General features: G+C 47.2%; 3 protein-coding genes across 3 annotated transcripts; 2 read left to right on the top strand and 1 right to left on the bottom strand.

Moving 5' to 3' along the window:
• Positions 1 to 12: 12 nt before the first annotated feature.
• On the top strand, positions 13 to 3,962 carry LOC127749577 (serine/arginine repetitive matrix protein 1-like). The gene is made up of 7 exons (XM_052268325.1): positions 13 to 370; positions 447 to 608; positions 732 to 1,089; positions 1,682 to 1,961; positions 2,145 to 2,385; positions 3,107 to 3,415; positions 3,743 to 3,962. Exons 1-7 carry the CDS (start codon positions 162 to 164, stop codon positions 3,801 to 3,803), a joined length of 1,620 nt encoding a protein of 539 aa, XP_052124285.1. The 5' UTR covers positions 13 to 161; the 3' UTR covers positions 3,804 to 3,962.
• A 29-nt stretch (positions 3,963 to 3,991) lies between these two features.
• LOC113212245 (protein HBS1) lies at positions 3,992 to 9,968 on the bottom strand. Its single transcript, XM_052268326.1, has 14 exons — positions 9,733 to 9,968; positions 9,375 to 9,443; positions 9,134 to 9,282; positions 8,841 to 9,045; positions 8,703 to 8,747; positions 6,573 to 6,740; positions 6,353 to 6,497; positions 6,033 to 6,278; positions 5,728 to 5,951; positions 5,419 to 5,652; positions 5,157 to 5,330; positions 4,845 to 5,044; positions 4,514 to 4,759; positions 3,992 to 4,415 (listed from the first exon to the last, which is right to left on the bottom strand). Exons 1-14 carry the CDS (start codon positions 9,773 to 9,775, stop codon positions 4,404 to 4,406), a joined length of 2,160 nt encoding a protein of 719 aa, XP_052124286.1. The 5' UTR covers positions 9,776 to 9,968; the 3' UTR covers positions 3,992 to 4,403.
• A 93-nt stretch (positions 9,969 to 10,061) lies between these two features.
• Positions 10,062 to 11,867, top strand: LOC113212244 (armadillo repeat-containing protein 1-like). Its single transcript, XM_026430859.2, has 5 exons — positions 10,062 to 10,396; positions 10,654 to 10,820; positions 10,908 to 11,034; positions 11,115 to 11,297; positions 11,400 to 11,867. The coding sequence occupies exons 1-5, from the start codon at positions 10,307 to 10,309 to the stop codon at positions 11,559 to 11,561; spliced, it is 729 nt and encodes a 242-aa protein (XP_026286644.1). The 5' UTR covers positions 10,062 to 10,306; the 3' UTR covers positions 11,562 to 11,867.
• The last annotated feature ends 265 nt before the right edge of the window (positions 11,868 to 12,132 follow it).

The following is a 12,132-nucleotide window of genomic DNA, read 5'->3' as shown; positions in this document are numbered from 1 at the left end:
CCGCGCCCCCCACCCCCAGCAGCCCTTCACATGTGCCCCCACCAGCGTCTCCGCCGTCGCTGGGTGCGCCGGTGCCGGGGCCCGCCGGCGCCAGGGAGTCAGATACCTTTGGGCCGGCGGAGAGCGGCGAGCGCAGCCAGCGCGTGCGCAGCATCGTGCTCATGCTGTCGCGCTCCGAGTCGGAGGACAGCGGCAGCTCGCCGGTGCGGCCTCCACCACAGCCGCCTCCGCAGACGTCCACCATTCCGACACCGCCTCCACAGCAAACTCCACCGCAACCTCCGCCTGAGCCGCGGCCCACCCCGGCCACACCTGCCTCCGCGGCGTCGAGGCGCCTCCAATTCAGGAACAGCGGCAAGACCTTCATCAGGTAGGCTAGCTCTCCCGGGGACTAGGAGGAACTTGTGTGACCACGGAGCACCGAGTGATGCCTTTGAGTCCAACAGCGGTTCCACGTCAGCTGCGCCCTCCTCCTTGCCGTCCTCGGCGCGGCCCCGTACGGCGGGGACCTCCAGACCGTCCTCGTCGACCTCAGCGGCGCCCCCGCTCCAGCGGGCCCTATCTACCAGCAGCGCGGCTTGCCCTCCGAAGGGGATCCTCGTCAACCGGTGAGGAGTACCGGGCGTTGTTGCCGGACAAACAGACAAAAATGTTTTGACCAGGAAAGATCGATCAAGAAAAAACGGATACGTATGACTTTGACAAATTTGACTGAATCCGTTATGTCCCAGGAGTCGGCTGCAGAGCGCGAGCAGCGTGGACGTGCTGGACGTGGACACCACCCCCCGCGCGCTGGCCGGCGTCCTCGCCGCCGCCCTGGCCAGCGGGGCCGCAGGGGCGCCTGCAGTGGGCGCAGGGGCCGCGGCCTCGCCGGGGAGCCGCGTCAAGTCGGCGCCGCCGGCCCGGCCCGCGGCGCGCAAGCAGCTCAAGACGGCCGCGGCGCGGCGCGGGAGGCTGAGGAGCGGCGGACACTCGGACTCGTCCGACGAGAGCCACGACCGGGAGAAGGACAAGGACAGGGACAAGGACAAGGACAAGGATAAGGAAGACAAGAAGGGCAGCAGGAATGGCAGGCGCGGCGTGGCCAGGGTGAGTCGCGTCAGGTCCGAGGGGGTGTGGGGCGCGGGGCGCGGCGTGGCGTGACTGGCAGGCCTTGGCTGGAGCCTTGGCTAGAGCCTTGGCCGGGCCGGGGGCCGGGGGCCGGGCCGAGCTGTCAGGGTAAAGAGGAAACGAGAGGAAACTGGGCCGGGCCAGTCAATCACGGCGGACTCGACGCGTCCGAGGCAGAGCGCCGTAACTTGTTTGGCAACCTGAGGCAGTTGCGTGGATCTGATCGCCGAGCAGCGCGGGGGCCCCGTCGAGAGCATCGTGTGGCGGTGGCGCCCAGACCGAGGCCCGCGCGGCGCCGGGCCCATAGCTTGGCCCGGCCACTCAGTGGTTCGCATCGCGCGCTCGGCGCCAGATACCCGAGGCGCGCAAGTTGATCGGCGCGAGAAGCCCGACAATGCACTTGAGGGAGGGCACCCGCGAGAGTCCGTAGCGGCCATGGCGCTGCCGAGGTCCACTCGGCGGCGGAAGCGGAGGCAGCGGTCGGCGGGGCCGCGCGTATGTGTCGCGGAGGCTCATCTCGACGTCCGCCCCCGGCATGGCAGCCGCTCTTTATTTCCTCCTCTGATGACAGGCACCGGGCCGTGCGCCGTCGGAGGTGGTCACCATGGTGTCCCTGCTGAGCTCGTCCGACTCGGCACCCGAGTCTGACGCCGAGCAGGCTGACCCACAGCCGCATGCCAACCTCCAGGCGGATTTGGACCGCTACGCGGGCCTCGCCTCCCTGAGGGCCTCCTACGCTTCCGTGGCGGCCGGTGGTCAGGGCCAGGGCCCCGGGCAGGGAGCGGGGGTCGGTGCAGGAACGCCGACCACGCCCCAGGCGCTGCCGTCGCAACCTCCGAAGCCAAAGAGCGGTGAGTGTGAGCTGAGGGAGGAGGTGGAGGGCGCCGTGGAGGTAGGCCAGCCCGCTCGGCAGCTGCGCGCTGCCGCTGCCTACCCCGCCACGGTCGGGCGCTCGGGTCTTCGTCGACAGGAGGGCAAAGACTCTCGACTCCCCAACAGACTCGCGACGCTATTGGTTTGTTTCCTTTTTACAGTGTGGTTCCAGCCCAGCGAAATGCCTCTCCGACGGCTGGGCCCAGAGCTCAGCCAACCTCCGACCCTCGGGCAGAGCTTGGGCCTCGGCGCGCTGGGGGCCGGCCTGGGGCATTCCGGCCTCGGCTTCAACCTGGCACACGGCCTCGGCCTGGCCAGCGAGAAGCGGGCGCCCTCCGTAGAGGCCAGGACGGCGAAGCGGCGGCTCACCCGCGCGCTGAGCGAGCCGGTGGGACCAGCGGGGTGAGCATCGCGGACAATAACCCACTTCCCGCCTGGGTCTCGGCTCAACTCGGCTGACAGCTCGCGGTCGTGGGTCGGGCGGGGTCGCCCCCCCCCAGCAGTCCCGCCCCCGCCAAGCAGCTTGACGAGTCTGAAGCCGACGCACACGAAGCTTAAAATTGCCCGATACCGCATGTATCGACAGGGAGTGAACGAGCGGGAAAGGGGGGAAGCCACGAGATACGTAAGAAAAGAAGCGGTAATGGTCGGGACTATGGGGCGTGGAGTCCCGCTAACTATCGCCACTGACCCCACAGGCGCCTGGGGGCTGCCCCGGGGTCCCGCCCCACCCCCCGCCAGGGCGTTATTCTCGTGCCAGGCAGCAGTTTGATTGGAACAGGGGGCCATGAGAGGCTTTGCCTTTGGCCCGCGATAAAGTTGTTCTCCAGTGGTCGGATGCACCGGCTGCACCCCGCCCTCCCCACCACGGGCCCCACCCCACACCGTGGCGTGAAGCAGTATTGATGGCCTCCAGCCGTTGGCCTGCGTGTGCAGCAGCGTGTGGCCGCCCGGGCCGCGGGCCAGGCCCCGGCCGACCACATGACGCCCCCGCAAGCACTGCCTGGCAGGGCGGGGGCGAGGCCCCGGGTGGAGCTCGATGAACCGGGGCGCGATGTGGGGTGGGGTGTTTGGGACCGCCGCTTCTCCGCCCAGAACAATGAGCATTGTGTCTCCTCTCCAGGTTGGACGCGGGTGCGCTCGGTGCGGCCCCGACCGGCCTGCAGATCCCCCTCAGCCTGCTGCTCCGCGCCACCGAGTCCGCCAGCAGCGCCTCGGCGGACCGCGCCAACGGTGGCAGCGCGGCCGCCACCAGGACCACCGCCGACAAGGCCCCCGCCCCGGCCTCGCAGGACGAGGACCGGGAGGAGGACGACGGCGAGGAGTCCGACGCGGAGCCCACCTTCAGCACGCCAAAAGAGCGAGAGTGCTGGGAGCTTTTCAAGAAGATGAGCGACAAAGGGATCACCGTGTCGTACGACACCGTCCTCAGGTACGGTCCCGTGCAACCCCAACCCCCTCGGGGCTCGGCACGGCAGAGGATCTGCTAGACAACCTCAAAGTTTTCAAATTAAGTTGCTCCACTTCCACTACATCCGGTCGGCTCCATCCCCCTCCTCTGCCTTCCTCCCCACCGGAGAGGTGAATCACAGCCAATCTAGGGCCGGCAGAAACTAGGGCGGTCGCCTCTGCACTAGCGACTGCAAAATTAGTTTTTTCGTAGAATGCGAAGTGATTTCTCAGTATGGGAAAGCATCGACCGAGGCATCGACCCAGATTTATGGGAAGCGTGATGGATAAGCCGCTGTCTTTCCCGCAGGGGCATGCTGACGCCTACCGAGTATCGGATGCGAAGGAATTCCCTTCTGTCCAGCTGTTAAGCACCACCATGGGCCAACTTCAGTTGTGCGCTGGCGCACAACGGTCACCAGACTTTTAGTTGTAAGCACTTACTTCAAAAGTGACAATTAAATAAATAAAATTGTTGCAAGGCATTAAAAATAAAAACAGAGAGAAACATAATCATTCAAAATAACAGGTAGTTTGCAATAAAAGTAAAAATGATAAATTGTTTTTTTATCATATTTATTTTAACAAAGAAGACAGTCATGGTCCTCATCACAACGAAAACACTCTCTAAGTACAAATTGATTTCACAGAACATGGCAAATAGTTTAGGTACAGTATCAAAGTTTGAAGTAATATAGTCACACCACATGAATAATATTCAGTCAATATTGGTCTCTGGGAATCATTCATATTAGCAGTTGTATAATGATCAACCATATCACCTCAGAAATTTCAAGTATTCAGAGAGATAAATGGGTTTGTGTTTAGCACATTTACAGATAGAAGATTGAGCACTTATATTAAAAGACAAAATTGAGAAGATTTTGTAAAATACATATCAGCAAAAATGGACTAGCGGGAGGAAGACAAAATCATAACAGTCTTCATTGTTATAGTTGATTTAAACCCAGTCACTTTATAATCTGAAAAGCACAAAAGGAAATCAATAACAGCCAGAACAAGTTTTTAGTTAAATTGCAGTAAATACTACGTATAGAAACATGTAGAGGAAGTGGTATACCTTTGTAACCAATCCTGCTGCAATAGTAACACCACCAACACGTAACATGACTCGTCCCAATTCCTTAATATCACCATAAAGTTCCAAGCAAATTGGTCGAGAAACTTCAAGCTCAACTAAAGCAATTGTGTTTCCAGTCAAACAACGGGGTTTTTGCTTAATAATGGCTCCAGTGCTTTTGTGGAGTTGGGCAACCAGTTTACTAACAACTGCCTGTTCAACAAGTGACTGGTGATGCATCACAACCTAAAATTGAATAAATTTAAATTAGTTGTTCAGCAACAATCCTTTTTGCATACTATGTAAAGTTAATAGTACATTTTTCACTTACTGAGTATCCTTTAGTAATGGGGACTTTAAGTTGGAATATAACAATACGTGCTTGATAACGAGAGGTAATAGGTATTGGTCGTTGAGGATCACAGAGTATATAGCCCACAGATATATTTTGCTGGTCTAGACCAGAAATTGTAGCACTTACACAATCTCCAGCAAATGCAACTTGGATAGGCATGTCATCAACCAAAAGTGCTGGAAAGAATATAGGTAAGTATTTTCTTTTAGATAAAATATATTCAAAGAAGTAAGAAGAAAGAGGAAGAAAACTATCCACAGAACATTTAAAAAATAAATTAGAATAAACCTTTGATAAATGCTGTTTCACCAAGGGGAGAAACAAGAACTCTGTCTCCTGGTTGGACCATCCCAGTCTCAATTCTCCCAGAAACACAAAATCCTGCTCCCATGCCCTTAAATATGTCATTTATTGACATTCGGAATGGTTTAGTTATTGGCCTCTCTGGCGTTTTAAAACCGTCTGGGGAAAAAGGAAGTAAATATTTATTGCTGGAGGATAGAATGATTCTATACGACAGTAAGATATAAACTGTGCAGTAGGAAAGTACCTATGACTTCCAATAAACATGGACCAGTATACCATGATGTAAGTTCAGCAGCAGTGGGTTTTACAACCATATTTTCACCTGTCAGCCCACTACAGGGTACATAGGTAACATCTGATTCCTTGAAACCCGCTTGGCGTAGAAAAGCGGACAGCTTTGCAGTTATCTCCTCAAATCTTTCCTGTGACCACCCCACTGTGTCAAGTTTGTTTACCACAACCCCAAGCTGACTCACACCTTAAATCAAATCAGATTAGATTAGATTACATTGTTAGATAAAATATGAAAAAGTCAAATCTTAACAACACCTACCCAGGGAGCGAACCAGCAGAGCGTGCTCACGGGTTTGTCCACCACTCTCAAAACCAGTTTCAAATTCCCCTCTAGTTGCATCAACAACAAGAAGTGCTACATCAGCCTGCGTGGCACCAGTAATCATATTTGGGATAAAATCCTTGTGGCCAGGAGCATCCAAAAGGGTAACAGATTTTGAATTTGTTTCAAACTTAGATTGACCAACATCCATAGTAATTCCTCTTTATGTAAAATAAAAGGTGTGGTAAATTGAACTTGAGATAAAACATCACCGTACATATAAGTGAGGAGGTTGAACATACCTTTCCTCGCCAGTTTCATCCAGGATCCATGCATAAACAAATGACTGTTTTCCCAACTTTTTGCTCTCCTGCTCATATTTGTGCATAGTTTTCTTTGATACCTGTCCCATCTCTAACAGCATACGTCCCATTAGGGTACTTTTACCTGCATCGACATGCCCAATCACAACCATGTGCAGCTGCTCTTTATTGTCACCTCTGTCACTCTTGTACTTCGCCAAAATGTCTTCCTTTGACACTCGAGGTCTTGAAAAAAAGACAGAAATTAGACCAGGGATAAAAGGGAAGGGTAAGAGGTATGACAGCACATTGAAGCAAACCTGGCTCGTATTTCCCGTGGAGTTCCGTCACCCTCTCCTAGTTCACCCATACTTGGAGTATTCCGACCTGACGGTGTTCCGCGTCCGGACGCAGGGGACTGAGTGCGCGGTGTTGAGAAGGCAGGTCGTAATCCCTCTCCAGAATCTGCAAGGAACATTACAAACAGTTAAATTTTGTGTGTTGAACTAGAAAGCAGCCATGGTACAGTGTAAAACCAACCATTTTCTTGTTTCACTGACAGCACTTCAAATCCCTTTGTAACATTAACAGTCTTGGCACCGGGGGGAACAATCTTCACTGGAGGCTGCACCTTCTCCGCTGAGGTGAAGGCATCTGGTTTTGATGTTACTATAGCCACTGGGTCTTCTGTTTTTTGAGGCTTACCTGCTGGATTATAAAATGAAAATGAAAGATACAACCATCTTCCCTCCTGATTTAACAAAAGAGTACAAACCCAATTTTAGATAAATGAGAATTGTCAATGGACAGAAAGGGTAGGTAACTACAATTTTTTTTTTGAAAACTATTTCAAGATTGTCTTTGGATTTATTAAAAATAATTGGTCCAACAAGTCAACACTGTACCATAAATATAAAAAATTTCCTCAGAGAAAATTAATTTGTTAAAAACTGGTGGAGGCTGTCAGAATACAAGCACTCACCAGTCACATAATAAAACATAAGACCAATCAAAAATTAATAACTATAATAATAAAACCTACTTTCAGCAAATTTCATGCACAGTCATGGACAAACAAAAAAATGCAAAAGAGAAAGACAATGTTAATGTTGTAAATCATTTGACAACAATAGGACAAAATAGAAATTCATCATGAAAATACTGTAAGTCTATAAAACCAGCTGAGGTGGATACACAAGGACACCATGTTAAATTTTAACCGTTCAAGCTACCTTCACCAGACATTCAAAAAGGATAAATATAACTATTTACACAAATTTCTAATTTCATTTTTCAAGATATTTTAAGCTGTACAATTGAGCAAAACAAGACCTGGAAAAAGCAAACATTAAAGACGTCTAAGATGTTTTTGTATGACTGAATCAGGAGACGGAGTATTGAATCCAAATGGAACAATGTCACCCATAAAAGGACTGCTTGGGCGTACATAAGGGGACTTCCGAACAGCTCCTCTTCTGCATAATATACGTCCTACAGGAGATGAGGCAGTTAGTTCCAAAGGTAAACTCATAAGCAGGAAAGATCTTGCATCCAATATGCAGGTTCTATCCTGTATCCATGGCCTTGACTCATCACATCCTATGCCATCATTTCCCCCAAAATTGTCTGCATCTAATCTGGACCTGGGCCTCTCAAGCTGCTTCCGAGTATCAGGAGGGTTAAGCGCATCCAACAGGTCAATAACAAATCCATCATTATTCCTGTTATTTTCATCTATGACATCACAATCCATATCAAAATTATCTATAGTTCTTTCCAAGCTATTTGGAGAAAGAAAAGACTTTGGTAGAACTTTTAGAGTTGGTATTAAAAATTCTGACTTGGGGGATGGATTTAAATTGCTCCCTTTTAAATGAAAGTCTGCAAGAGCTGAGAGACTAGTGTGCTCAGGAGTAGATTTTGTGGAAGCATGCTGAGCCATAAGAGCAGATAATGTGGATCCTTCTTCATCACTTTCCTCCTCAGAACCAGTTGCAGATACTTTCTTAAACAGTTGAGGAATTGTGGTGAACATTTGAGGGTGGGGTGGAATACTAAGTGATTTAGACTTTGGTACAGTTTTGAAGCAATCTGAAGTAGTTTGGGGAAATGTAGTCGTATTGAGACTGGAAGTTTTAGCAGCATGAAGAGACATTAAAGTTGAGAGAGATGAGCACTCATCGTCATCATCATCAATACTTGATTGTGGCACCTTACAGGACAGAGGTGGTATGACTTTTTTGAGTGTCGGTAGGTTTAGTGACTTCAGTCCTGAGGTACTAGTTGAATCAAAATTGTTCTGAGAGGTTTTACTAGCAAGCCCTGTACTTTTAAAGTTGATCAGACTTTCACTAGAGGGAGTAGACATATCTTTTGAAATTGCATGAATATTTTCCTTGTCAGCTTCCATGGTAGGCTTGAAAAGTTTGGGAATTTTAAAAATCTGTTTGGAACCCCCTTTATCAAGATCAAGAGCGCTGATGCCCGCCTTCAAACTGGACAGAGCAGCTGCATTGTCATCTTACCTTGCACATGAAGAGATGGCAACAGAAGAAAAACGCCAAACAATAGATATGAAAGGGGAAGAAAGAAAAAAAAGGAACATGTTACTTTTAAGAGGCAAAAAATAATTTAAAAGTTGAGGACAAACTACTTGAAAATGGAATTCACCTGTGGTTGGATGAACTCTTGGTTCTCTCTGAGGCAGTGGGGTCTCTAGATTGCAGAACGAAAAAATAAAAATAATAATTTTTTAGTTAGATTATACATAATATCATGAGGAGTGACTAGATGGGAAGTATAATATACCTTGCTTCTTTATTTTTGATGGAGGTCTGTTTGATTTTTCTGCAGCATTTGATAGAGCAGCATCTAATGACTTGGCCACATCAAAGTCATTTGAAAGAATGATGTCTGCAAGGGAAGCCTCTGACATAGAATCTCCAATCACATCACGTATTTCATCTAAACACGACCTTAACCTAGCTTCATCCAATTCACTTAAATTTCTGGTCTGTAAAATTGGTAATGTTGAATAGGGTTGGAATTAAAACAATTACTCGTAAGAAAGGATTTTAGTTTTGCGAGGTACAACAACTTACACGGAGCCCCAAGGTATCAGAGTCTCTCCTTTTAGGGCATTCAGTTCCTCCTTCCTCAGCGTCTTCATCGTCTTCGGCAATGTCTTCATCTCCGGCCAGAAATGCTGACATCTGAGCCTTTTCCGTGTTTCTATCAAAAACATATTTAGCTGAAAAATGATAGGAGAAGAAAAGGAATGGAAGTATGAATAATTTGCTGTCAATTTTCATAGATTCAAATAAAACACTTTAGAAAAATTACCATCACTCGGGGAGATGCTGTAATCGTCTTCGACAGAGTGTCCATAAACATCATCGTAGCCGTCATACTCTGCAATAGAATGGCAAAATATTAAATTGTACATCCTGAAAAATAATCGAAGAATAAGAAGAACCAGATATATAACTTTACAAGCACACAAAGAAAAATAAAGTTTCACGTAAGTTTCAGGACTAAGATGTATAGTCCATCAGGTTATGCCCATTGTCCAAAGTTAGAAATCTTAACAAATACTAGCTCCGAAAAAAAAGTTGACACTTGATATTTTTATTAATCTTTGTGGTTTACAGAAAATCTGGCATAAGGTTAACAATAACAAGACAAAGGGAATATTACAAACCATCAGCATAGTTCATAGACCTCACATTCCTGTGTCTCGCCATGTTACTTGAGTAAAAATGCAAAAAATTTAGATCACTGGAGAATCAATTATCATGGACCTTATGGCATGTTCAAATCTTAATCGAACTGTAGAGGTCACGTCATGACAACAGACTCAAAACAAGTAAAGTAGACAATTTGATGATTGAATCTAACGCATCAGTTCGACGTTCAACAGACCAATCAGAAGGCCAAGTCAAAAACAATCGAAAACCGCGGGTGAGAAAACACCAACCCTTTGGAAGTACAATTTTGGGTTCTGAGGACTTTAAAAAAATATGTTTTGCAGTAAAGGAGACTATATTGAACGCTTTAGTTCTGTTTAATGTAGTTTCATATAAATTCCAAATATATCAACAGGTTTATCGTCATGAAATGAGATACAACATAAGTTTTAAGTCATTCTGTTAAGTTTCCATCAGTAGGTGACGAGCCGGGCTCATGTTTTGAAAACTTCCATCCGTCACGAGGGTCACCGAGGGTCTTTGTTTTATGGTGTCTTAGTCATTTATTTGAATTAACGAGGCTTCACGATGACTGGTGCTGATGATGAAATGTTCAACACAGTTCAGCGGTACAAGATTTTGGCTGAAAACAAAGAAAATCAAGCAGCAATGATAAAGGTGCGAGATGTGAAACGAACGGATGGGACTGCATCCCTTTGTGATGTTTTCTCTCATATTTATTCGTTATAAATACTAACCATTTCGATATCGTTCTCGTTTTTGCCTGTTATCGCACTATTATTTACTACATGCCATGAGTTTGCATTTAATCTGTTTTCTCGGGAGCTGAACATAAGCACCCATAACCTCACCAGTTTCCTGATGAAATACCAATCTTAAATTAGTTTGTGTATTGTTTTTTATGTCTGTTTCAGGATTCTGCTGTTGTCCAGTTCTTGGTATATGTTTTAGAAGGAACCTCAATTGCTGTGAGAGATACCGCCATGTCAACTTTGGAGCTGCTCGGAGAGAACATAAAACTTCGCCCCACCCTAAGAAAGACATTTGGTGTCATGGAGTCCTTAGAAGCCATCGCCAGCAGGTAAAATATTTAGTAGTTACTTTTACTATTTGTACAGATTCTTTTAATTTAAAAAAATACTGTGTCATTTCTCGATCTATCTACCAGTTCTGCTCCTGAAGAGGTAAATTTAGCAGAACGAGCCAGAAAACTTCACAGCAAACTTGAACAGTCGAATAATGTTGTGTGGGAGGTTCCTAAAGAAGTACTTCTGCGCATCCCAGAATTATCTTCAGTATGTTTTGCCTCTTTTTCCTTTAGTACTTAAATTTAAAATTTTGAGTCCTCATAATGATGTTATGTTTCTTTCTGCAGGAGGATTGCACAGAAATTTGGCAAGCATTATCATCAGTGCGGGGTGTTGTCTCTTGTCAGTTCAATCTTGAACTTCAAACATGCACCTTAACGGTTTTTAGTAGTATGAACCCACAATCTTTGGTGCAAATCCTTTCCAACCAGTGTAGTTTGGATGCTGAGGTGGTCAAGCCTGGCTCTCAGGTAACTTCCACTATATTACTTTGAAAGCAGAATTTAATACTGAAAATGTAGAGTGCATAGGAATGTGGAGATATTAATGTTTTACTCATGTTTTCAAAATAGGTAAGCTCTCAGGATTCTGTCCCAGACCTCCCTGCATACCTGCCTGAAGAAGACTCACCTGTGGTGCAAAAGAAGGCTGTAGCAAGACGAAGGCCTAAACGAAGGGAGAGCAGCTGGTTCACAAGAGCTGCTAGTGTTATTGTTGATTCATTCTTTTGGTGAATTGACTTTGGCATGACAATTCATGTCTTGCTTTGAAATTTTAGCTTTTGACTTGTGCAAGCATTTGAGGTTTTGATTTTGTAACAGACCCGGTGACAATTTCATTTCACCTTGTGATTGCCTTTTCCTCTTGCACTTTGTGGCAGTTGTCCTCTTCTTTTGCAATGTTTTCCTGGTTGTTATTAATACATTTCTTTAATGTAGCTTAAGACATGAAAGCTTGCTGTGAGGGAATGAAAAAGTAGACTGATAGTTTTAATTCACTTGTAAATTTTGAGCAAACTCATCACACTTATTTATTTGACACCAAGGAAAATTCTGATTTTCACTTAAAGGAACTGTGAAAGTATTATTGCTAGGAGGGTGACAACTTTTTAAAATCTAATGCCCTACTTGGTCCCTTGAAGTCCTGTGGTTCCATAAATTATTTTATCAGAGAAAAAAAACGTTAACGCTAACGCTAACGTGAAAGCAGATGACTTCTGGCGATTGGCGTTGAGTTTTTACTCTCAACTCTGGGCGCGGCAGAGGCGGTGAGGCGCGACGGGGCACAGGGACAGCTAGGCGTGGC

Source organism: Frankliniella occidentalis, unplaced genomic scaffold, assembly GCF_000697945.3.
Source record: "Frankliniella occidentalis isolate FOCC.00 unplaced genomic scaffold, Focc_3.1 Scaffold66, whole genome shotgun sequence".
NCBI classification, from domain to species: Eukaryota; Metazoa; Arthropoda; class Insecta; order Thysanoptera; family Thripidae; genus Frankliniella; species Frankliniella occidentalis.
The sequence above is the reverse complement of the archived record's forward strand: the minus strand, read 5'-3'. Positions and strand labels throughout refer to the sequence as shown.

Bases quoted from the DNA above. Each gene is read 5' to 3' on its own strand.
- LOC127749577 (XM_052268325.1), top strand. From the start codon at position 162: ATGCTGTCGCGCTCCGAGTCGGAGGACAGCGGCAGCTCGCCGGTGCGG. The intron at 609-731 runs GTGAGGAGTACC...GTTATGTCCCAG, and splicing joins AAGGGGATCCTCGTCAACCG to GAGTCGGCTGCAGAGCGCGA. The intron at 2,386-3,106 runs GTGAGCATCGCG...TCTCCTCTCCAG, and splicing joins GAGCCGGTGGGACCAGCGGG to GTTGGACGCGGGTGCGCTCG.
- LOC113212245 (XM_052268326.1), bottom strand. From the start codon at position 9,775: ATGGCGAGACACAGGAATGTGAGGTCTATGAACTATGCTGATG. The intron at 9,283-9,374 runs GTAATTTTTCTA...ATCATTTTTCAG, and splicing joins CAGCATCTCCCCGAGTGATG to CTAAATATGTTTTTGATAGA. The intron at 5,045-5,156 runs GTTTATTCTAAT...TATTCTTTCCAG, and splicing joins TGAAACAGCATTTATCAAAG to CACTTTTGGTTGATGACATG.
- LOC113212244 (XM_026430859.2), top strand. From the start codon at position 10,307: ATGACTGGTGCTGATGATGAAATGTTCAACACAGTTCAGCGGTACAAG. The intron at 10,397-10,653 runs GTGCGAGATGTG...TGTCTGTTTCAG, and splicing joins ATCAAGCAGCAATGATAAAG to GATTCTGCTGTTGTCCAGTT. The intron at 11,298-11,399 runs GTAACTTCCACT...TTTTCAAAATAG, and splicing joins TGGTCAAGCCTGGCTCTCAG to GTAAGCTCTCAGGATTCTGT.